Genomic DNA, 26,480 nt, shown 5'->3' on the forward strand with positions numbered 1-26,480 from the left:
CTCAGAGATTACTTCTGTGTACTTATACTGTATATTATTCAAGAGCTTTCATTTGAGCCTAATATGAAGGCTCTGTGACGATTTTGAAAAAACTCCCTTTTGGAGCTCATAATTGGCAGCCATCTTGCATTTGAAGGTCAACAATAGGTCAAATCATTATATAAACACCATATATGTATTCCTTGACCAAAATAAGCTCTGAAACCATGTATTGTGCATCATTGTAGGTCAAACCATTAAAAAGTTCATTTTCACAGCAGCCATTTTGGATTTTGGTCTCTCACAAATGTTCCCCGGCCTTAAAAAAAATACACCCCGCTAAATTTGTTTACTAACCCTCCTAGATGACAAATCCATTGAGAAACGGACCTTCGCTCTCCACGGTCACGGAAGTGCCATAAATGACCCAACTATCTCTCCAACCCCCCCTGGTCACTTTCCAGGCAGAAAGAGCCGCCCATTGTTGTGGCTGCAGCATTTCTCACATGGGGAGGAAGTCAAAATGTCAGCCTTTAGTCACTTCCCTGCCTTTCAGACATGACACATACACATACACACACACACACACACACACACACACACACACACACACACACACACACACACACACACACACACACACACACACACACACACACACACACACACACACACACTTTTGTATTACTATACTTGTGAGGACATCAAAACTTTAGGACAGCCATGTTATGAATGCCATTTAAAAAAATAACTGTCATTTTTAACAGTCAAGGTTGTTACACACCGGGGCGATTTTTTCGTGCGAATAATGCGTTTTTTTAAACACCTTATAAAGTCAATGGCTCCGTACATGGAGCGAAAAAGCGAAGCGAAAAAGCGTCTTTTAATTATTCTGAACGAGTCCGAATTTTGCGTATATTCGCTATTTTCGCCGGTGTGTAAGGACCTTAAGCCTAAAGCCGAAAAACAGCAGATCTACAAGCCCACAACGCGTGGTTATGGTAAAAAGAAAAATCATATCACATAAAGATTTGGCGGACCCCCTGTAGTAACTCTGATGACCCCTTAGGGGTCCCGGACCCCCTGTTGAAGACCCCTGCTGTAAACTTTTTTTCAAAAGGGCACTTCTGGTCAAGAGGGCAAAGGGCAGGTGCTCAAGCACCACCTAGAGCAGTGTGTATCAACCTTTTTGGTGCCAAGGCACACCTGGCATAGCCAAAATATCCCAGGGCACACCTAGAATTTAGCGGCTGGCCCTGGGTGCATCTCTTCTTTGCTGGTGGAGCTCTCATCATCTTGTAGTAATAATACTGAGTGCCAAAGCATGTACCCTGTGCCCCTTTTATACAGTACCAGGTAGGACAACATATTTGCATTCCTATGGGTGATGGTCGCTACACTGAATGGCCGTATCGATTGACGGACAATCACCGCTATTGTTCTCGAGGGGCTGGGTTCACACTTTCTTCAAACGTCGCGGCACACCTCAGCAGTACTCGCGGCCCAAAATTGGGCCCTTTGCCAGGGTTGATGAACACTGACCTAGAGTCTATCTGTGCACGTCCCTGTGTGTGTGTGTGTGTGTGTGTGTGTGTGTGTGTGTGTGTGTGTGTGTGTGTGTGTGTGTGTGTGTGTGTGTGTGTGTGTGTGTGTGTGTGTGTGTGTGTGTGTGTGTGTGTGTGTGTGTGTCTGTGTATTTGTGAAAGCGCTTTGTGTGTACTGTACGTTTGTGTATTCATGTGTGTGTGCATGAGGAAAACCTTGTTAACATCTAGGGTAGCAGAGGCTAGCGCTAAACGATTTCCCTTTTTATGACTAAATTAACGACGACGGAAATTGAAGCCCCTCTTTTGGCTTTGCCATTTTAGTTAAAGCGAAATGGACGATTGTGGAGGCTGCTGTAATGCATATTCACGGCTCATCATTACAGGCTTTTATTAACAGACGACGAGGTTGATTGAGTGACCTGTGAGAGAATTATGGGCTCAGAGACTCATTTCCTCATGGTGCTTTAACCCATTAAGACCTGGAATGCATCTGTGTCATTTTTGAGTGGTGCCAACCACTCCTATATCTGACTTTGTCCGTGTGTCCGTCCGTAGGTATGTATGTATGTCCAATAAACACACATTGATGACAACATCAATACGGGGCTCATCAAAGGAACCACTCTCTTCACACAGGGTGTGATTTTTTTAATTTCTTTGGTTATTCAAAAATAGCAGATCTACAAGCTCATAAGCGCTATGAGCTTGTATATCTGCTATGAAAATGTGTGCAAATCTTTGAATATGTAAACATTTTTTAACTCAAATCTCTGCTACTGGGGGTCCCTGGAACAAAATATTTTCAGATGGGGGTCCGCGGCCAAATACATATAATTTTGAGGGTCCTTGACATGCAAAAGTTTGAGAAACACTGATATATATATAGCAACACACGTTTTTTTCCAACAAATATATAATATTTGAGTAAATAGCAGATCTACAAGTTCATAGCGCGGCACTCGGTGCCGCGCTATGAACTTGTATATCTGCTATTTTTGAATAGCCCAAAGAAATCTTAAAATGACACACAGATGCGTTCCAGGTCTTAACACATTACCTACTATCCACGGTTCTACTCGTGAATCAAAATGTACCCCTTTACCTGCCACGGGCTCATTCACGGTTTAAACCGTGAATGTGTTTTTTCATTGATTTACTGTATATTACACTGTTGCGCAGCCTGTGCGTTAATATTGGACCTGTAGATGAAGGGGTTAACCGAAAAAACACGTGATCAGTCAGCTGATCACAAACAGCTGTTTGCCCAAATGTGACAAAATGGAGACGGTAGTGCAGCATCGGCCATTGCGCCCAAACATTTGAGAGAGACAGAGAGTGACGGTGATCGGAGTGAAAAGAGTGGGGGTTGGTAACAGCAATAGAGTTAAAATTATTTTTGAGACAGGTCAGTCAGTGTGTGAGACAGTTTGTGAGTCAGTTAGTGATTGAGAGAGAGAGTGTGTGTGTGTGTGTGTGTGTGTGTGTGTGTGTGTGTGTGTGTGTGTGTGTGTGTGTGTGTGTGTGTGTGTGTGTGTGTGTGTGTGTGTGTGTGTGTGAGAGTGTGTGTTAGAAAGTGTGAGCGTTTGAGTGTCTTTAGTTTAGTTTTAGTTTTTTAGTTTTTAGTTTTATTTCAGTCGAGAGAGGAGAGGAGAGGAGAGGAGAGGAGAGGAGAGGAGAGGAGAGGAGATCATTTGGTGTAGTGTGGTCGGAGAGAGAGGAGAAAAGCTTGTAGTTATGGGGGAGAAGAGGAGAGATCATTTGGTGTGGTCGGAGAGCGGAGCAGAGAGGAGAGGAGAGGTCAGTTATAGTGATCGGGAGAGGAGAAGAAAAGAAAAGAGGAGATCAGATATAGCGTAGTATAAGATAATACTGTCTCTCTCTGTGATAATATGAGGGCAAAAAAAAACTCAAACAGGGGCGCCAAACAAGTGACCGGTTCGCTACGCCAGCAGACACTGTTGGAGTCGTTGATGACTCGGGCTACTGGGGCACAACCAGCGCCGCTTGTGGACGATAAGAAGCGGTTACGCCAGTTACTGGGATTGGGCCCATCTACTCCGGTGGACGGGGAGGACGAGCAACAGTTAGTGGGGGCGACCTCTACTACGCCCGCAACGGGCCCATCTACTCCGGTGGACGGGGAGGACGAGCAACAGTTAGTGGGGGCGACCTCTACTACGGCCGCAGCGGGCCCATCTACTGCCGCGGTACCGACCGATGGTGTTCGTCGGAGCGGCAGGACCCGTCCGGAGCCCGGAGCTCACTTCAGCAGTGGTAAGATTATTTTTTATTGTGTTTTATTGTGTGTGTTTGGTGGACTAGACACGAGAAGTTGTTGCCAGGTCTGCTTATAAGTTATAAGAGACACACACACACACACACACACACACACACACACACACACACACACACAGTAGCATGGGGACACCGTCTCTGATTATGATGTTAGCCTATATATTTACTGTGCTGGTGAGTGATGCCTCATAAAAATAGCAGATCCACAAGCTTGTGAGCTTGTAGATGGCTGCTATTTTTATTCTTTTTTTTGTAGGGGGATGCAGGTGCACAAAGCACTCTCCTCTGACCTTGTCTATAAAAATAGCAGATCTACAAGCTCGTTGTGAGTTTGTAGATCTGCTATTTTTATGGGGGAGTAGGCAGGTGTGCTTTATTGTAAGTCACTCTGTCTGGATAAGAGTGTTTGCTAAATACCTAAATTGATTTGATCTTCATATTTACCAAGTATTTGATATTTCATTTCAGACTTTGACATGGTTGAGGATGTGGAGGATGGCCGGACAACCCTGGCCAGACCATCTAGCAGAGGTAAGAACTTTTTCTGTATGACACTTGTACACAGGAATACAAAATTGCTAAAACCCCACAGAACAATGGTACATGTAGCCTATATATTTACCATGCATGTGTGTGGTGCCATAAAAAATGTCCAGTTCATGTCAACAAACCTTTTCAAAATCCTCTTTGATCTGAATTGGACTGACAGTAGATTCACACACAACACTGTAGCATGGGGACACTGATTATGAAGGATGATAATGTAGCCTATATATTTACTATGTTCTATTGTGTGATGCCTTATACAATTGCTAAAACCCCACAAAACAATGGTACATGTAGGCTATATATTTATCATGCATGTGTGTGGTGCCATAACAAATAGCAGATCTACAAGCTCGTTGTGAGTTTGTAGATCTGCTCTTTTTATTCTTTTTTTTGGAGGGGGATGCATGTGCACACAGCCCCCCTGTGTGTTGATCTGAATTGGACTGACTATAGATTCACACACAACACTGTAGCACCACCAACACACTCTGTCTGATTATGAATGATGATAATGTAGGCTATATATTTACTATGTTCTATTGTCGGTGCCTTATAAAAATAGCAGATCTACAAGCTCTTTGTGAGTTTGTAGATCTGCTATTTTTAGTCGCTCTGTCTGGATACGAGTGTTTGCTAAAAGTCTAAATTGGTATTTTGTGTATGTATATTTACAGCTATCCGACAGCCCTGCCGACTTTCTACAGCTACTCCTGCCTGATGTTCTGCTCCAGGAGATATGCAACCAAACCAACTCATATGCTAAGCAGAGACTTTCAGAGAAGCCACATGCCAGAGGAAAGCGTTGGACAGCATTGACCGTTGTAGAGCTGAAGCGTTTCCTGGGGCTGCTGTTTCTGTCTGGGCTTGTTTCCAAACCTGAGCTTTCACACTACTGGTCAACCGATGAGAACCTAGTAACACCATTCTTCGGCAGGACCATGAGCAGGAACCGCTTCCAGTTGATTTGGAGCAATCTTCACTTCAATGACACTCCTTCTAAAGACCCGATAAGTATGGCATCAAATCTTATATGCTCTGTGACTCAACGACTGGCTATCTTCACAACATGAAGCCAGACTGTGGCATCAAGTGTTCCATCCCGGATACCGTCACCTACCTGCTAGGAGGCCTTGCAGGTGAAGGATACCGATTGTGGATGGACAACCTCTACAATAGCAATCTCTGCAATATAACCCTGTAACAATTGAGCACACACACACACACACACCCCCCCCCACACACACACACACACACACACACACACACACACACACACACACACACACACACACACACTCTCTCTCTTTATTACTTTGAAAAGAAAGACTTTGAGCTGTGTTGCACTTGATATGCCATGTGATAAAATGTGTTCAAAAGCAGTTTTTTTAAAATAAAGTATTGTTTACATGACTGATGTCAATGAAGGCGAAAAATAAACGTCAAAGACTTGAAATCATTTTTTATGTCTAAACGTGTTTCTTTCACTAAAACTCTGAATCCAAGAGAAAGCTGTATGCAACTACCTCTAGCTAAAAAACAGAACATGCTATAAACTTACTTTTTTTCCCAGATGAAAGAAGAGATTCTAAGCTTTATTTTGAGATATTCCATGTGTTCATAGTCCTAGCACAAAACATTCTGTGTGTCCCCAAAGATTTTTATGACTCTAAACGTGTTTATTTTACTAAATCGCTTATATCTCTGAATCTAAAGCAGTTTTTTTATTTTTTTTATTTTTATAAAGTATTGTTTACATGACTGATGTCAATGAAGGTGAAAAATAAACGTCAAAGACTTGAAATCATTTTTTATGTCTAAACGTGTTTCTTTCACTAAAACTCTGAATCCAAGAACAAAGGACAGTTTTTGGTGAAAACAAGCTGTATTCAACTACCTCTAGCTAAAAAACAGAACATGCTATAAACTCACTTTTTCTTTCAGATGAAAGAAGAGATTCTAAGCTTTATTTTGAGATATTCCATGTGTTCATAGTCCTAGCACAAAATGTTCTGTGTGTCCTCAAAGATTTTTATGACTCTAAACGTGTTTATTTTACTAAATCGCTTATATCTCTGAATCTAAGAAAAAAATGACATTTTTTGGTGAAGGCAAGCTGTATTCAACTACCTCTAGCTAAAGAACAGAACATGCTAGAAACTCACTTTTTCTTTCAGATGAAAGAAGAGATTCTAAGCTTTATTTTGAGATATTCTATGTGTTCATAGTCATAGCACAAAATGTCCTGTGTGTCCTCAAATATTAGTCAGAATGGTCAAAATCCCTGGCACTGAGGGAACCTTTTCTGAAAAACCCCTCTGGCAGGGAATGTGTTAAAGGGTTAAAACGTCTCGTCTTTTACACCACTGTTTCTAAGCCAGCGCCATCCAGCACACGGCCGTCTCCCATACTTTGGCCTGTGCTTCATTACCATTACAGAAAGACTTTTCTGATTTATTGACAGGGATGCAGTGAGCTCTTTCTTCTCAGGTTCCTTTTTTCCTGTACACCACTTTTTGCCGGTGGTCAGATATTTCCCGTTCAGTTGGTTCTCGTCCAAGTGTGTTCAAATTGTTGATGCCGCGGCGCTATCTCTCAACTTTAAGCTCACTTTGAGATTTGTTCTCTTGTGGTGTTTTTCGTTGCTGTGTTGTCATTGAGCAATTTGTGGGTCCTGAGTTGTATGTGTGTGTGTGTGTGGGCAGGGCCGGACTTACCGTTGGGCTAGGGTGGGCTGCAGCCCAGGGGCCCCCAACTGGGGGGGCCTATTTCTATATTTTTTTAATGTTTTTTTTATTTTATTTTTTTCATTTTATTATTATGATCAAATTTTAAAGTAAACCTACCGAATTAACCGAATTAAAGTAACAAAAACCCTAAATAAAAAATGTGTTTTTTTCCTCATAAAAACCTATGTTTCTATATCAGTGGTTCTCAATCTTTTTCATGTCAAGGACCCCCAAAATGATATGTATTTAGCTTCGGACCCCCATCTCAAAATATGTTGTTCCATGGACCCCCAGATGCAAAAATCTTAGTTAAAAAGAATTGCAGGGGGGCCTCAACTCCTATAAATCCGGCCCTGTGTGTGTGGGGTAAAAAAAAAAAGCAAAGCAAACTCATAGACTGCTTACTTAGTAAGCCATGTGGAGCCCCACAGACACACAGCACACAGACACAAGGGATACTTTGGATGCTTTCTTTAGACTTGTTGTCTCTATGCTAGCTGGTTGCTAGGGGTGACACCCAGACTCCCACAGTGATGCATCACGATGCCTTAAGGAAGCGTCACAGAGGAGAGAGAGAGAGAGAGAGAGAGAGAGAGAGAGAGAGAGAGAGAGAGAGAGAAAATAAGAATACAAAACGAGGTGGGAGGAGAGATGCCTTGATCAACCGGTAGTCAACACTGCGGTACAGCTCGGTATAGCTAGCACGCGCGCACAGTCACTGCCTCCTTCTCCACCTCGTTTCATCTGTCCCAACTCCCCTGCTAACCGTGACACTCCGGGGTCTCTTTAACCCTTTAAGACCGGGAACGCATCTGTGTGTGTCATTTTAAGATTTTCTTTGGGCTATTCAAAAAAATAGCAGATATACAAGTTCGTAGCGCGGCAAGATCTGCTAATTTTTAAAATCTGAACATTTGTGAAAATCTTTGAATATGTATTTTTTAAAGCGAACATTTGCTTCTGGGCGGGATTCTACAAATGTCTTCTAAATCCTAACAGTTTTTCTTCTTTTTTTAAACGTATGTTGCTACAGTATATATCAGTGGTTCTCAAACTTTTTCAGGTCAAGGACCACCCAAAATGATATGTATTTGGCCTGAAAAATGATTTTCGAGGGACACCCCAAAAGCAAAGATTTGACTTAAAAATGTCCACTTTAGAAAAAAACGATACATACATTCGAAGATTTTCACGAATTTTCACGTTTTTCTAAAAATAGCAGATCTACAAGCTCGTAGCGCGGCACTCGGTGCCGCGCTACGAGCTTGTAGATCTGCTGTTTTTGAATAGCCCAAAGAAATCTTTTAAGATGACACACACACAGACGCGTGCATTCCCGGTTTGAATGGGTTAATGGGACCTTAGAGATACCGAGATGGGAGATAGTACTAACCGCCTGGGCCTCATTGCAAGTCCGCGTGTCACGAACCTCTCTACCCAGGGAGGGAGCATTTGATATGGCAACGTGTGTCACATGCACACTTGTTAAAGCAGGAGGTTTTTCTATCGTGTGCTTACTGTGGCTCGCAAAGACACAAAAGACAGCTTTTCCCCGTCACCTTTCAACAAGAAAACTAAATCATGTTCAGCCATTTGATATCATTTCATATTTCTACCCTTCAAAACAAACAACTTGCATTGCTTTTGGTGTATTTAAACAGTCGTTGTGTGCGCAACGCGAGTTTACACAGCATCCATTCAGGATTACTTTACATCAGAGACTCGCGAATGCAGCGTCCAAAGTCACTCAAAAGTGTTTAAATAAAAGAACTGATGTTGAGTGGGATGACATGCCCCCCCCCCCCCCCCCCCCCCCCCGTGGAAATACCGCCCTGTGACGGTTGACATAAAACAACAATCGGCTCGTCTAGATTCTTGATTATGCTTGCAAAGTGCTGCATAATACGGGACACATGTGCCACATTTCAGCGGTTGAAAGGCTAAAGGACCACATTGTTTAACCCATTAAGACCGGAGAAGCATCTGTGTGATTTTAGATTTGAGCTAAAAAGCATTATTTTACACTTTGGCTATTCAACAATAGCAGATCTACAGGCTCATAGCGCGGCACCGAGTGCCGCGCTATGAGCTTGTAGATCTGCTATTTATGAAAAATCGTGAACATATGTGCAAATCTTTGAATATATCTTATTTTAAAGTGAACATTTTTAACTCAAATCTTTGCTTCTGGGGGTCCCTGGAACAAAGTATTTTGAGATGGGGGGGTCTGCTCATTTTGAGGGTCCTTGACATGAAAAAGTTTTAAGAACCACTGATATAGAAACATACGTTTTTATATTTTGAAGACATTTCTAGAATGTCGGCTTCAGTTCTTAACTCATATACTGCCTAGAACGACTAAAACGACTTCTGTCCATAAGCCATGCCTGCCAAGAACGACTAAAACGACTTTTTAAAAAAAAATAAAAAAATTAATTTTTTTTTTTTTTTTTTTTTTTTTTTTTTAGATTTTTTTTTTTTTTTTTGACCCAAAGACCAAGGAGATATGATTTTTCGAAGATATAGACTCCCATCCACTTCCTTGTTAACTTAAAACTTAAAAATTCTGTATCTCGGCTCCTGAGTACTTTTTTTTTTCAATGAAAAATCTTGGCGGTGTTCAAACAGGCCAGAAATAATTCTGGCAGTGAATGAGTTAATGGGTTAAACGGAAAGGCTGTCTTGAAGATCTGTGACTGATCTGTCAACACTCAGAAGCCATTCATTATGTATTATAGGGATGTTTGTGTAGAACGCGTGGCTACATACTGGGCATGCGTATGCTAGCTGCCACACAGGATGGGATGCATCAGCAACACACAAGCCTCGCACTTTTTTCCCGAACTCTTGTCCATCACCACGGTTATTCATAGAACGCATTAATGATTTATTGAATAACAAATGGTGAGTAATGGGACCCTAATCCGTCATCTTGACACAGTTAATGCCCGTTGGCTACCAAGATGCTTTCTTCATTTAATTCCTTTAAGATTTTTTATAAATTGAATTTCACAATTGGTAATAGATTAATTACATTTTATTCCTAAGGAAATGGAATTGGGTATGAGGAGAGAAAAGTGTGTGCGGTTGGGGGGGGGGGGTGGGGGGTGATGAAAGACAAGCTGACCTTTGCAGAATCACAGACTGCATTTACTCTCTGCTTTGCAGCCTGTCGGACATGACAAACTTGTCTTTATTCAGAGGAGGGGGGGGAGGTCTCAATTTAAGCCATTAAGACCTGGAACGCATCTGTGTCACTTTTTCATTTGAGCTAAAAAAACATTATTTTACACTGTTGCTATTCAAAAATAGCAGATATACAAACTCGTAGCGCGCACCGAGTGTCGCGCTACGAGCTTGTAGATCTGCTATTTTTGAAAAATCATGAAAATGTGTGCAAATCTTTGAATATATATTCTTTTAATGCGAACACTTTTTTTACTCAAATCTTTGCTTCTGGGGGGTCCTGGAACTAAATATTTTGAGATGGGGGTCCGCGGCCAAATACATATCATTTTTGGGGCTCCGACATGAAAAGGTTTGAGCACCACTGATAGAAGAAACATACGTTTTTCAGAAAAAGTGTTGAGATTTAGAAGACATTTTGTAGAATCTGCTTCAGGTCTTAATGGGTTAATGACCAAAAGATATCAGCCCCGTTGGGACCCAACGTTCATTTTGGTCCCATTGAGATGTACTGTATGTTTGATAAAGCTACCGGAAGGGGCAACGGGGCCGCAGTGAGGGCTCCTGTTTTTTAATAACGGAAAGCGGATTAGGCCCCTTTTATTTCTTGCATTCTTAGATTAATCCATGAAACCAATGGCCCTGTGCAGAGCCATTGTGTATGCAGTAGAGGAGAGACAATATCATTCATATTATTTTTTAATTGCTCCTAAGGCAATGGAAGGGGTGAAAGAAAGACGTACCCTATTACTGAGCCACAAAAAAAAAACTAAAAAAACCCAGTCGGAACCTAATTTTAATTTTGCATTATGCTGAAGATATGCACGTTATCGTGTTACGTCCCGAATGTACAAATGATCTGTAGAAATGAATTGATTTGGTGCTCCAAACAGTCATTTGATTGTTGATATGAGAGGCCAATATTTTGACATGAAGCGCCATAACATTCTGGATGGATTTCTTGATGAACGCATCTGTGTCATGTTTTGATTTGAGCTTATTGACTTAACCTACAAAACAAGATATCTGCGATTACAGACATGTAAGGAATCAATTCAATATTTTTTCTTTTGGGGAGTTGAGGTGTGGGGTTATAATAACTGAATGTATAGCAGCAGCTGGCATGCCTGCCTCCTTTTGCTTAGATATTAACACTTAACACCTCTGTTAAGCGAACAACATATTTGCCTTAACCCTTTAAGACCTGGAACACATCTGTGTCATTTTTAGATTTCTTTGGCTATTCAAAAATAGCAGATCTACAAGCTCATAGCGCGGCACCGAGTGCCGCGCTATGAGCTTGTAGATCTGCTATTTTTGAAAAAAGTGAAAATGTGTGCAAATCTTTGAAATATTTTTAAAGCGATTTTTTAAAACTCAAATCCTTGCTTCTGGGGGGTCCCTGGAACAACATATTTTGAGATGGGGTCCGCGGTCAAATATATAATTTTGGGGTCCTTTGACATGAAAAAGTTTGAAAAACACTGATGTTGTAGCAACATAGGTTTTTTCTTAGGATTTAGAAGACATTTGTAGAACCCCCAGAAGCAAAGATTTGAGTTAAAAATGTTTGCTTAAAAAGAATCCATGATTGATGATGATATACAAGCTTGTATATCTGCTATTTTGAATAGCCAAAGAAATCTAAATGTCGGACATAGGTTGCATAGTTTAGTGAAATGAGGCCAGGTGGTATGAGACTGTTCCCTGACAGTTATCCCCAGGTTACCAAACATGGTTGCATAACTAATTAATAAACTCCACTCCAGGTTTGAAAGTGTGCTGTGATTCTGAGCCAGAAAAAAAATGGTCCTAACTCTCAGCGTGAGTGTTCCAAGCTGCCTGGAAAATAAGCGCTGAACCCAAAACCCCACAAGTGAACCATCAAAACCACATGTCACTGGGAATGTGTAAGAAGCCGCTATTAAGACAGTGTGCAATGGAATAAATAATTCATACTACACAAATGTGGACAGGAAATTCTAACAACGGAAGATGTGCTTTGCATAAAATCATTTGTGCGGTGCCACTGATTAAGTTCACTGTCTCTGTACCACTAGCAATAGCAATACTATGCCGGGATTCTTCTAAATTGTGTTTCAGAATTGTTTAACAAGTTATATGAAGATACCAGTGGAGACTGTAAGCAATCTGGGGCCCATTTTCAAGCGCTAATGAGCCCCCATACTTATTTAGAGAGACTGTTAACTGTAGCCCTTTTTCTGTTATTTATTCTGGCTATCGTGCGCTGTTGGCCTGGATGGAGTATTTCTTGTCACTACGATCACTACTTACAGTTTTGCTTTAAATGTCCAGTTGCTTACTGGTCTCTTAACTGGCTGTTGGCTTTGAAGTGGATGTCCAATGTGTCATCTTTGTATGGTTTATTTTGTACTTTTATGGCCGTTAACTGAAACTCATTAATGCATATTATGATTAAAGTGTACTAGATTGGCCAAGTCTCTGTGATTCACTCAGGGTCCCACATTAAATGAAAATCCCATGGCCGTTGGTGCTGTCTCAGCGTATCAACCTTTTGAATTGCACGAGGATGTTTATTTCCCTGTGTTGTACTTGTATAAGGCAGCAACATGGGGCAGCAGCTTCATAATGTAAATAATACATTGAGCCTAGTTTGTGCCACTCTGTCCAACACACTCTGCCATATGGTTGAACTCGCAGACACCTCCCCAGCTCACCGTGGGCTGGGATACCATGGCCTGGTAAACCCTCCCTCCGGAAATCTCATTTCCATTTGATTTCAGGAGTGAGTCTGCCCTGAAGGCTTCTCTGGGCGTTTCTAGCCCATACACAAAATGGACGAGCCTATCAACGTCGTCGCTCATTGTTCTGTGATTGACAGCTTACGTTGGCCAATCAGGTGGCGAGTTCGAGTGAGCCGAGTGCAGCCTGAGTGCAGCCGACAAAAGACGAACGGCAGCCATTGTTGTTGTGCGTTGTCTTCACTTCTTATTTTCGTTTTTAAAACGCTCTCAAACTTCTTTTCTGAGGCACGGAATTTACTTTTAAGATATCGTTTGGATAGAATTTAGTTGTTTAACTTCATATATGTGGTCAATTAATCATGACAGAGCCTATTTGAAAATCAAAATTCAGAGAACCGGCAGGGGCGGGCAGTGACACGCATGTATCCGAATAAGGCAACCTATTTTGGGCATGGCCATCTCAAAAGTCCCGTTGCGTCACATTAATCTGGAGGTGGTAAAAATGCACTGCAATTGGCAGGAGGGGAACAACGATCATTGGCTGAAGGGGTTGTCAGTCAACGGCATTACTCCCGCCCAACTCCAGCCCACAGCCAATATTGCAGAATGGGCGATCATGCCAGACTCACTCCTGAAATCAAATGGAAATGAGATTTCCGGAGGGAGGGTTTACCAGGCTATGGATACCATGGTGGGCTTTACAAAGACATGTGCATGTCTTGTAGATATTGGAATATAGATCTCATAATCATACCAAAGCTATAATGTTAATTACAAATTGTTGTATGGGTCGATACAATATAGACCAGGCGTGGGCAATTTTGATGATGGAGGAGCCACTATATTTCCACACTCACTCCAGAGGGCCACATTGTATATACTGTCGGGCGGACACCCCTTACCTCCGTATTTTAACTTTTTTCGTAAATTATTTCCGCACTTCGCCATTCTATTTCACACAAAAGTAGCAAAAATAGCCGATCTACAAGCTCAAAACGCGTCGCAGCGCGACGCGTTTTGAGCTTGTAGATCGGCTATTTTTGAATTGGTATCCAGATTTTTTAATTGGAATCCTAAAAAGTTATATTTCTATTTAATTTCAAATGCATTTAGTTATACTTATGTTGACTTTACGAATTTAAATACAAATACATTGGACATAAAAAAAAGACAATTAATTCATTAATTTGAATACCAGTCATTTAAGGTACTAATATAGATTGAAGTAATTAAAGCGGGTCACGTTTGCATGTTTGGAATTGTTGAACAGCTGAAATCAATAATATTCCAGTATTCCGATATTAACCTGCGGGCCGCATTAAGTGAATTGGGTGGGGGGCCGCATGTGGCCCCCGGGACCGCCAGTTGCCCATGTATGCTCTATCTTGGACCCCTGAGAGTGAGAACAAAGCTTCCACTTCCTTCTATACGACCATTGCTTGTCTCTGGCTGCAGTGGAGCTGCATCTGATAAATTCATCGGCAGGAACAGTGAGCCAATGTTTTCTTTATAGGTCAGTCCTGGGAGAGCATTTGGGTCAGAGTTCCACTGCTGCACTGGGACAGCACTGGAGAAATATCGGATTCAGATGAGTCAAACTAACCAAGATGACACTATATCCCTCCTCCCTCGTGCTACTTCAGGATCCTGCAGAGCCGATGCTTATATCTGCCTGACACATTTCTGCCCCATCGGGTTTCACTTATTGACGTCTGGATTTTTGCATTTCTTATTTTCCCTCATATTCCGTATAATATTATTCTCCATACCCTTCACTGCCATTACCTTATAGGCCACCCCTGTCGAGGTGTTTGGTGTTTTTTTTCCACAGCTGTGGTTGCTCTATTAATACCAAGTAGGTGAGAGCAAAAAAAGATTTCAAAATGGATTCCATTTTAAAGTGAAGCCATTTGAATGCATGCATAAATAAATAAAATCTGAATCAGTCGTGACAGATTCCAGCAACCACCACAATGCACCTTTTGGCAGATAATGATGGCTTAACCCATTAATACCTGGAACGCAACTGTGTCATTTTTTGATTTGAGCTAAAAAAAAAAAAAACATTATTTTACACTTTGGCTATTCAAAAATAGCAGATATACAAGCTCATAGCGCGGCACCGAGTGCCGCGCTACGAGCTTGTAGATCTGCTATTTTTTTTTTATTGTGAAAATGTGTGCAAATCTTTGAATATATATACTTTTAAACCGAACATTTTTAACTCAAATCTTTGCTTCTGGGGGTCCCTGCCTGGAACAAATGATTTTGAGATGGGGGTCCGTGGCCAAATACATATCATTTTGGGGGTCCTTGACATGAAAACGTTTGAGTGCCACTAATATAAAAACATCGTTTTTCAGAAAACTGTTGGGATTTAGAAGACATTTGTAGAATCGGCTTCAGGTCTTAAAGGGTTAAATCTATCCTCCTGTGGGGCCCTGGTCATTAAATGATTTGAGAGGGTAAGCAGTGAGCTGTGATTGCATGCCAGTTGTGTCTCGTGTCTGATTATGCTAATGTTGAGCGTATGGGCCGATTTAGAAGAAATTTGTGTGTGATGCGATGCATAATTCCTCTTGAGTCCTGGCTTCACGACGGCTCCAGAAAAAAAGCCATTTGAATTACTGTGGTTACTTGAACATAAAGATGGTTTATTCATGGTTGCTTGTGGGCTTGTTAAAGTGGCAGTATGTAACTTTTTCTTTTTTTTTTTAAATAAAATTTAATTTTGTCCAATCTGTATGGTAGAGTATGTTAATACAATATAACGGATACAATTGGGGTGGTTGTATTTTGTCTCCCTGCTCTTCTATTGAGACATTTAGATCGTGTCAAAGGTCATGTCTCACCTAGACACAGGATCTGACACGGATTTTGGTCGAGATGCAATTTATCCCCTGAGCAAGCACCCTCGCTCTTTTAACTCGATGGTAAACACTTCAGCACCGGGTTCAAATCCGGGGTAGAAGAGGAAAGTACTTACATAGTGCAGCTTTAAAAGGTTTAAACAACAACAAAACATATTTTGCTAAAACACAAAATCTCTATATTTGAATAGTAATTGCTAGGGTTTGTTTATTCGGTAACATAGATTGCCATTACTTTAGTAAACAGAAACTACTGCACATTTTCAGGTGGGACACCAATTTCCAATCAGGAGAGAGACCCCATTTATCAGCTTCGATTTTATAGTTGTTCCAGTTCCAATGCTGTCTGCTCATTTATTTCACTTCCAATTTCATGTTCATCCTGTGTCCTGTATGAGTGCTCTCTCCTGATTGGATTAAATTAGTATCCCGACCCGAACATTTATTTTCTGTTTACTAAAGACCTGAAGAGATGGGGAAAACCCCTGTTACTGAATAAACATACTATATATAGCAATGATTATTATTGGAATATAGAGCTATTTAACACATACTTTACAGAACCAGCTTGATAACGATCTAAAGTGTATAGTGTGGTATCTTTAAAACAGCTCTGCTCTCCTGGCACCGTTTCACAAGCACCATATCATAAAACATATGGGCACACTATCTTTTTAATGCAGTGTGAAGGACTCCCCAATTTCCTAAACCTCCAGTGCCTCTTAAACCATTAAGACCTGAAGCCGATTCTACAAATATCTTCTAAATCCCAACACTATTCTGAAAAACTTATGTTTCTATATCAGTCCTGCTCAAACGTTTTCATGTCAAGGACCCCCAAAACTATATGTATTTGGCCGCGGACCCCCGTCTCAAAATATTTTGTTCCAGGGACCCCCCAGAAGCAAAGATTGGAGTTAAAAATGTTCGCTTTAAAACAATATATTCAAAGATTTGCGCACATTTTCACGATTTTTCAAAAATGCGCTACGAGCTTGTAGATCTGCTATTTTTGAATAGCCAAGGTGTAAAATAATGCTTTTTTTTGCAGTACCGAATTACACAAACCTTTCAGGAGATGGCCAATCAATATTACTTTGTTTGTTTTCTATCTTAATTCCACTATTAATCCGTCCGCCCTAACCTCGTTTGCATGCAGAGAGCCTCACTCCGTCCTCCCTGACGGTGCATTCCCATGGAACTGTGTCACTGGGCATTTTTGGAATGCAAAAAAATGTGAATGAGATGAAATCACAGTGAAGCTTGATGCACCACAGATCTCTTTGCTCGGAGCTGCAGAGAAGAACGCAGCAAGAACCAAATGAATTCACAGAGGGCCCTAAAAGCCATGTAGCGCTTGTCAGGAAGTATTTATAGAACATCCCCAAGGCAGTCATGTCCTGGTTCTGGGAAAACACAATATAATATTTATATAGTGTGTGAGCTGAACAATGCCGCATTTGGGCTTCATCATATGAAGGCATGTGTGTGTGTGTGTGTGCACTAGGCAGCAACCCTAATCCTGTTAACAAAAAAAAGTGAGGTAATTTATGAACCCCCCCCCCATATTCACCCACGCTAATTGGACCTTGGACAATTAGTCATAGTTGTATGATGGCGCTTTATCCGTGTCTACGCCCAGTTACCTTACAAGTCTCACAACAGTGACATCTTTGTTTCCCAAACAGCGGGTCGGGACCCGATGTTGTGTCGCAGTCTCGCAGAGCCATTTTTATGGGTCACGAGTCAATTTCCCAGAAGACATTTTCAGAAATTAAAAAGAAATGTAAAACATTTTTTGAAAATAAATTCCATAAATGTAAAAAAAATAAAGAAATCATTCGCAAGTAGTAAATAGCCAATCTACAAGCTCACAACGTGTCACATTGTGACGCGTAGTGAGCTTGCAGATATGCTATTTTCACTAGTTTGAGTCCCGGTGAGGCATTACATTTCTCTTGTGGGTCTTGAGCTATAGCTAAAACGTTTGGGAACCAGTAAACCACTGCTCTAGAGCAGTTGGGTAATGTCAGGAGTCGAAAGAGTACCGTACTAGAATACCCTCAAGTGGAAGGACTGTTACATGACTTAATGTTACTGAAGTAGATATGATATTATATCTACCCAGTGGTGGAAATTAACTAAGTACATTTACTTAAGTACTGTACTTAAGTACAAGTTTGAGGTATTTGTACTTTACTTGAGTATTTCCAATATCCAATACTTTTACTTCTACTCCACTACATCTCAGAGGCAAATATTGTACTTTTACTCCACTACAATTATTTGAAAACTTTAGTTACTAGTTATTTTTCAGATATAAACTATGATATTATAAAACATACATTAACCACTTTAGCCCTATTTTATACATAGGCTATTTGAAAATAGCAGATCTACAAGCTCACAACGCGTCGCATCGCGACGCGTTGTGAGCTTGTAGATCGGCTATTTTCAAATATTTAGTACTTAAAGTACATTTTGATGCCAATACTTTTGTACTTTTACTCAAGTACATTTTTTTTCTGGACTTTTACTTGTAACAGAGTATTTTTATATTGCAGTATTGGTACTTTTACTTAAGTAAAGAATTTGAGTACTTTTTCCACCACTGTATCTACCACATCATCTACTACTATTATGTTAAACTATTCAATTAAAAGTACAACATTTCTTTCCTTGACCTTCTTGGTGAAGCATATCCACGGGATTTGCAGCACAGAACGGAGCTCTTTGAAATCAATGCTTCTATGTATGGACGACTGGCTTTAGTAGAAAAGAAAAACATATCCTGTATTTGTGAATAATATTATGGGTTTGCGTTGCTACTGTACAAGCACTGATTTTAGACATTGGAGTAACATCAACCCCGGTTGTCACATCAGTCCACTAAGTAAAAGAACAAGGCTGTACTACTGAATTAGGTGTCTGTTGTTGCATTGCCTATTTCTCGCCTTTAAAATGTTTTCAGAAACATTGTGGTGTAACTTTAAAAAGACGTTGTTTCTAACAACTGGAGTCCACAGCCATATATTCATTGACATTCAAAAGCACCACCCTCTAGTCTAGTATAATGAATCCAGGAGTCCTATGATTGATTGACGGGTGCATGTCAGGAGATTATTGGATCAAATTTGTTAATACCTGCTGAAATAATGATGCGTGATGTTTTTGTTGACAGGCAAGTAATTGATGAGCGCAGATATATGCTCTAAAAGGGTGAAAAACATATTTTTTATTTCTACATCTTGTCGATACCAGTGGCCAGTGGTGTAAAATAACTAAGTACATTTACTCAAGTACTGTGCTTAAAGGACGACTTCACCGCTTTTCAACCTATCTTAATATAATTGGTCCTCACTAATACTCATGATAAAATGGTACAATTTTTTTCTACTGGGTCTGTGTCTCATAGGAGGGCTGTGGACAGTCCAGAAACCTGTCTACCGGTGACATCATCGTTAGGCATGATTTTTTTTTTTCCAACAAGATTTCAAATGTTTTATTTAGATTGTTATTAATACGAGAACAATGGCTTATTTTATTGCATTGCAACTTTCCAGGAATAGAAAGCCTGCAGTTTCTATTAGCTTGGATTCCCCATTGATGATGTCACTGGTAGACGGGACTCTGAACTGTCCACAGCCCTCCTCTGAGACACAGACCGAGTAGAAAAAAATTGTACCATTTTATCATGAGTATTAGTGAGGACCTATTATATGAAGATAGGTTGAAAATGGGTGAAGTCGTCCTTTAAGTACACTTTTGAGGATTTTGTTTTACTTGACTGGAGTATTTCCCATTTTAATGTTTTTTGTGTTGCGCTCTCCAGCTGGTGTCACCAAACACCTCAATCCCCCAGGCTCTCCCATGCCAGTGTGTTTAGCATAATGTGCACGGTGCCGAACGATCCCACGTTTTGCCTATGTCAGCCCTATTAATCTGAAGTCAAATCACTTCCATTAGATTTCTGGGCTAAAGCATTTAGCTGTGAGGATTTGCTGAAGCAGGGCTGAGGGAAACGGAATGAAAGATAGAAAGAGAGATAGAGAGAGAGAGAGCGAGAGAGAGAGGTGTAAAGAAGCTAAGTATACTCAAGTATTTTGTACTTAATTAAGCACATATTTGAGGTATCTTAACCCATTAACTAATTCAGTGCCAATGAAATAAAAAAATCACACCCAGTGTGAAGAGAGTGGTGCCTTTGAAAGTGTAACTGGTTGCATCCTTGTGTTGCAATCAGCAACAATATGTTGTCATGTGACACGTGAAGCTTGACCAATCAGCCGTGCTCAAACATACGGACGGACATACGGACGGACGGACATACGGACAAAGTCAAATGTAGGAGTGGTTGGCACCACTCAGAAAAATATGTGATTTTTTTTTTTTTTTCTTACCTTTTTCATGTAGTCACAGAATATTTATCTCCGGTATAAGCGATCCCCTGATGGGTGTTAATCACTGAGAGTTGCACTGTGTGCTTTCACAAATGTCAACGCGAGATCATCGCGACCTTGTTACCTTTTGAAAATAACATGTCTGGGCCAAAAATGCATGGTAAAAAAAAAAGTACTCAGGAGCCGAGATATACAGCCTTTTTCAGTAATAAGTTAAACAAGAAGTGAATGGAGGGGGGGGGGGGGGGGGGGGGGGAGCGAGTGGGTACATTTTTCCTTCCCTGATTGCCACAGATTATACTAAATGGACCTGCAGTAATCCCTGGCAAAAGTAAATGGATCACCCCTCTTTCAATGTCTGACACCACATTTTTACTGCGCTGTAAAAAAAAACCTCATTTTTTTTAAGCTCCCACTTTCCTTCACACCACCGCAGAGTATTATTATTATGTTTGCTGCACTGTGCGGTTTTAATGCCTAAGGCGTCATATAGAACTTATGCTGTACCTGTAGGTTTGAGACTCGCTGTCTCTGTATGGATTTTGGGTTTCGGGGGGATCCATTACCGTTGACTGATGGGGGAGCCTCCAGGTAAAACAGCGGGAAACTGGAGACCGGTGTTGACTGGACAGCACCAGTGGTGAAAAAAAGTACTCACATTGTTTACTTAAGTAAAAGTATCAATACTGCAATATAGAAATACTCTGTTACAAGTAAAAGTCCGGAATTCAAAATGTGCTTGACAGGGCCGGACTGGGACCAAAATTCAGCTCTGGCATTTTGGTCCGAACTGGCCCACCACCCCCCGGGCCGTTTTGTCAACGAGGGGGTGGGGTTTCACTGTTTCAGCCCAGCTGAACTCCCCATGAACTCTGCAGCCGCACTGAGGCCCCTGCTGGAAAGCATCCCAGCCCAAACATTAACGTAACTAATAATTGGACCGCGCGACCCGGAAATGACCGTAATAATCCTATTTTATTTTTTTGGCCCAGCGGCCCACCGGGCATTTGGCCAGTCCGCCCCTGGTGCTTGAGTAAAAGTACAAAAGTATTGGCATTAAAATGTACTTAACGAACCAAAAGTAAAAGTTCTCATTGTGCAGAAAGTAGTTTTCAAATGTATAAAAATCATTTAAAAATAGCAGATCTACAAGCTCACAATGCGTCGCGATGCGACGCATTGTGAGCTTGTAGATCTGCTATTTTCAAATGGTTCGAAACATATAGGGCTGAAGTGGTTAATGTATGTTTTGTAACAATAATCAAAATCTGAAAAGTAACTAGTAACTAAAGGTTTCAAATAAATGTAGTGGAGTAAAAGTACAATATTTGCCTCTGGAGATGTAGTGGAGTAGAAGAAAAAGTACTGGAAATTGGAAATACCCAAGTAAAGTACACATACCTCAAAATTGTACTTAAGTACAGTACTTAAGTAAATGTACTTAGTTACTTTTCCACCACTGGACGGACAGCACACCAGCCAGCAGCCCATCTGGGAGAAAGAGCAGCCAGACATACCCCCCCATGCCGTGCAAGCGCTTCCCAAGCTGCTGTTGGAGGAGACAAGTCTTATTAGAGAGGGTGTTATACTGTACATCCAAACACAGACTATGTGGCACTTAGTGAGACAACACTATCTGGAGGAGCGAAACGGGAGATTAAAGACCTGTCCCATTATACTGTAGGTCACAGAGGGCTTCACGGCACTCTTGTACTCTGGAAACTATCACCCATGGTTGAGTGACCACTGGAGGAGTGTGGAGAAGCATTCATGTTCTCTGTCTTGGGGCCTTACTTTTTCCCCCCTCCTTTTTCCCGCCCTTTTTCTTTTCCCCTTGCAGTGACTCACCCAACTCTTGGCTACACAGCAGTGGTATAAAGTAATGAAGTACATTTACTCAAGTACTGTACTCAAGTACAATTTTGAGGTACTGTACTTTCACTTTATGGAGTATTTCCAATTTTCAATACTTTTACTTCTACTCCGACTACATCTCAGAGGCAAATATTGTACTTTTACTCCACTACAATTGTTTGAAAACTCTAGTTACTTTGCAGATTTCAATTATTTCGTTAAAACACACATTAACCACTTTAGCCCTATTTTATACATAGGCTATTTGAAAATAGCAGATCTACAAGCTCACAACGCGTCGCATCACGACGCGTTGTGAGCTTGTAGATCTGCTATTTAAGCGCGGCCTGCTTCGCGGCCTGCTTCCTGATCTGAAGGCACGCCCACTTGTAAGCTAACGTGCACACGTTCTGAACGGGGCTACCGACAGTAGCGCAGCTCTGAATCTGTTTTTTTTTTTTTTTTTTCATAAAATGTTTTATCCCACGATTTTGTAAACCTATTTTTTACACCCAGTGCCAATTGTCTATATAATCCTGGGCACTACCTTCCCTATGCCAACCTAGGGAGGCCAGGGCCGAGCTCATGCCTCCTTCAATGCATGAGAGCCAACTGACCTTCTTATCCTGACAGGGGAGAGTTTTCCCGGTTGGACGTAGCGCGTTGAAGGAACACGTTATTCCAACCAGTTCCTTTCCCCTCCATCAGGCGCAGTATAGAGACCAGGATTACTGCATGTTTTTGTGAGGGTAGCTACCCTAGGGAACATGGGGAGAACATGCAAACTCCACACAGAGAGGCCCTTTCGCCAACCCCACCTAGGGTATGGGCACTGATGACGTGGAGGAGGGAATACGCCCACAGCGTCCCCTGCGGGAATCGAACCCAGGACCTTTTAGCTGTGAGGCGACAGCGCTACCGACTGTGCCACCGTGCCCCCCTGAATCTGTTCTTGAGAGATATATCTGTTGGCAATTACTGGATACAGTAGGCGGGCTGTAGACCCTCTGGTCAGCAAGCCCCTTCCGAAGCCTATAAAACAGTTCTTGTTCGGTTAGAGTGTGGCGGCCAGCCCGGCCAATCATTTAGTGACAGAGAGAACTGCAATTTAATGTACTCCCACTACGGACTTGACAAATCCATTTTAATCATCTTTTCCAAACAAGCGAGGAAAGCATATTTATTTATTTTATTTTTGTATTTGTTCATTTGCTCCCTGTGGACTCACAGACCTGACGGTGCTGAATCTTCTCTTCCTTTTTTTTTGTCGTGTGCACTTCATCATCAGGAATGTTGTCCGCGAGCCGGGTGCGACCTTACTGTGTACACAGTGACCTCTCTACCTCTCTGCCGTGCTCCTCCTCCTCGGAGAGTTCTCCCATGCAGAGGTGACTTTAGATCCACCCCGTCCCCACCCACCCCCCCCTCGCTTGTTGTGGTGGTTAGGCAATTCTTGCACCCGTTCAGTCCATGCCTCGGGGCCCTTTGTTTATAGCTCAAAGTCCTACCAAACAGCAACCTGCCAACTGGTGCACACACACATGCTGATGTCCTTTAATAATAAATGGCTTCCTTTTAAGGCACGTGTCAAACTGGTAGACACTACAAACAGCTGGTTTTCACTGTGAAGTCGATGTTTGGTGGAGTCCACAACGCGGTGATACTGTAGGTGTGTGTGTGGGTGGGCGGGGAGTGGGGGTGGGGTGTACTTATGATTTGCTTTACATTTTTTAGAAGACCAGACAGTGAAGTGAGAAAAATAACTCAACAAAGCTGATGTCAAGATTCAATTCTCCTGCACAGAGCAATTCTTACTTGGGAGTAGTTCTATCGTACGTTGCACTTCTATCACATGCATCCTCTAGCATCCTCTCCCAAGTGTAGTGGGGGACGTGTGAGTATGAGAAGAATGGCTTCTCACGCTGGGAACGATCGTTAATTGAACACATTATCATTAGCATGATTGGCTCCAAATGTGACAGTTTCCCCCAATCACTGAAAATGACTGCCTTCAGCATGTTGAGAGAACAGTTAGCTATACCACGTTCTCTAACTACACAAACTGCACGTTCTGCCGCCGCAATAATGGAAAATCTTGTGTAATTCTCTACACAGGTCCGAACCGTGTCAGTCAGTACGAGAAGTGAGAGCCTGTGAGGTAATTGAATCCATAAAATTTAATGGGGATATTACCGTTCATGCCTAAATAATTTCCCCCAGTAAAAAATCCCACTGGGCAAAGCTTTTACGACAGCTGGGGAGGGGGTGGATGTGTGGGGGGGTGTGACTCATCTTTATCTCTCATTGCGTATCATTGTATTTGTCTGGTTTAGAGACTTACATGGCAGTTTTTATTTATATATGGCGACTCCTTATCGTACCCCAGATGTCTTATGTGACCCTGTGAACCTGGCTTTGTGATTTACCGAGCAACAAGGCGCCCATGCCGCAGCTGGCGCCCCTCAAACCTTGCCCCAGCTTTTTTTTTAATGTCTACCTGCTATTAATCAGCAATTTCATTTCTAGGCCACAATGTTTATGGGATACAGTGTTAATGGGACTGTGGGCTGCCCTTTGTGGTTTCTTCTTTTCAGTACGCCGTCCTTAACCCATTAAGACCGGGAACGCTTCCGTTTGCCTTTTTTTTTCTTTTCTTTGGCTATTCAAAAATAGCAGATATACAAGCTCATAGCGCGGCACCAAGTGCCGCGCTATGAGTTTGTATATCTGCTATTTTTGAAAAATTGTGAAAATGTGTGCAAATCTTTGAATACACATTTTTTAAAGCGAATATAAGTAACCCAGATCTTTGTTTCTGGAGATTCTACAAATGCCTTATAAAGCCGAACAGTACAAAAAAATAGAAAAACTTATGTTTCTATAATATCAGTGGTTCTCAAACTTTTTCATGTCAAGGACCATCCAAAATGTGACCCCCACCTCAAAATATTTTGTTCCAGGGACCCCCCCAGAAGCAGAGATTTCAGTTGAAAAATGCATTTTGACGATTTTTCAAAAATAGCCGATCTACAAGCTCATAGCGCGGCGTTGTATATTATCTGCTATTGTTGAATAGCCAAAGACATCTAAAATGACAGAGATGGCTTCCCGGATTGAATGGGTTAAGGTTTGCTTTGTGTCACCAGCAGAGCTCTTCAGTAAAACTTCAATTTGGAGCGGAGCCGAGCCTGCGAAGTGCTGGACTCAAAAGAGTGATTTGTCATTTTTCACTGCCTGCATGCGTCATATAGTCCAGCGAGACTCATACTGGAGCTTCACCGGCGCTAGTCGTACAGTAGACCAGTGGTTCTCAACCTGTGGACCGGGACCCCCAGGGACGTCCCTAAATGTTTTTTGGGGGGTCCCAGGTGATTTGCTTAATGTGCAAACATTGTTTTCTCACTCAACAGTAAACAAACAACAATGCGAGGCATTATGAGCATGTACTTTAGATCGGCTATTTTCACAATTTTTATCCGTGGAACTAAATGTAATGTCTCAACTCCTACTGTTGTACAAATTATGATTATTTTGGGAGGTCGCAGCCTGAAAGGGTTAAGAACCACATGCAGTAGACCACTGCACTGTGTGTATTGCACTAACTGTGTGTATTGCACTAGCTAGGTTGTGTTGAAAGGATGCTATCGCGAAAATAAACAAGCTTATTGGTGGATCACGTTTTTTGCTATAGCAGGACATTTTTTTTGCTGAAATAGTTTCAAATGAATTAAATGGCTTCTACTAATGAATGTTACCGTTGTATTGTATAACAAGTATTTGATCACACAGAATGGGCTAGAGAGGCTGGATACTACGAAGTTGAGGAGGTTACTAACGTTGTACACCAATCCATCAGTGTTTGTAGACCTATGTCAATAACGTGATTTGGTTGTGCATGTCCATTTGAAACGCCCCCACATGACCCTGCAACAGGTTAGACTACCCCCACCCCCCCCCCCCCCCCCATACAACTGGAATAGGCCAAAGGGTCGATGCTCTCGAACATTGGCATGGATTATCTCCCCATCTGTTGAGAAAATAAGCACTGCTCAGTGACGGGCATCAGACAAGGGCGAGCATGGCCCTGGATAGACAGAGACTGACACAGAGGTCTCTGCCGGTCTCTGCGACATTCAAACCCCTGTATGGATGGAGTGCATCCTTTTCCCCCAGTATCTAGCTTATTCATGCAGCAGCGCTCTCTATTGTTTTTCATACATTTTTTCCAACCAAATGTGTGGACCCTTTAATTGAGATCCGAATGTCAATATAACTATATATAACATATAATATAACAAACCATACAACCTTTGCAGTGCCCAATATTTGGCCAGTGTTGATTTTGACA

The 26,480-nt window shown here is 41.6% G+C and overlaps 2 protein-coding genes across 3 annotated transcripts in view; both read left to right on the forward strand.

Annotated features, from left to right (window-relative positions):
* LOC311057949 (cell adhesion molecule 1-like) overlaps positions 1-26,480 on the forward strand; it is a 420,049-nt gene that overhangs the window by 107,370 nt on the left and 286,199 nt on the right. The gene's annotated exons all lie outside the window — the stretch shown is intronic.
* On the forward strand, positions 3,190-5,536 carry LOC311057950 (uncharacterized protein). Its single transcript, XM_084075166.1, has 3 exons — positions 3,190-3,800; positions 4,290-4,352; positions 5,045-5,536. The coding sequence occupies exons 1-3, from the start codon at positions 3,416-3,418 to the stop codon at positions 5,086-5,088; spliced, it is 492 nt and encodes a 163-aa protein (XP_083931292.1). The 5' UTR covers positions 3,190-3,415; the 3' UTR covers positions 5,089-5,536.

This window comes from Gymnoscopelus microlampas, assembly GCF_963454915.1.
Source record: "Gymnoscopelus microlampas genome assembly, chromosome: 12".
NCBI lineage: Eukaryota > Metazoa > Chordata > Actinopteri > Myctophiformes > Myctophidae > Gymnoscopelus > Gymnoscopelus microlampas.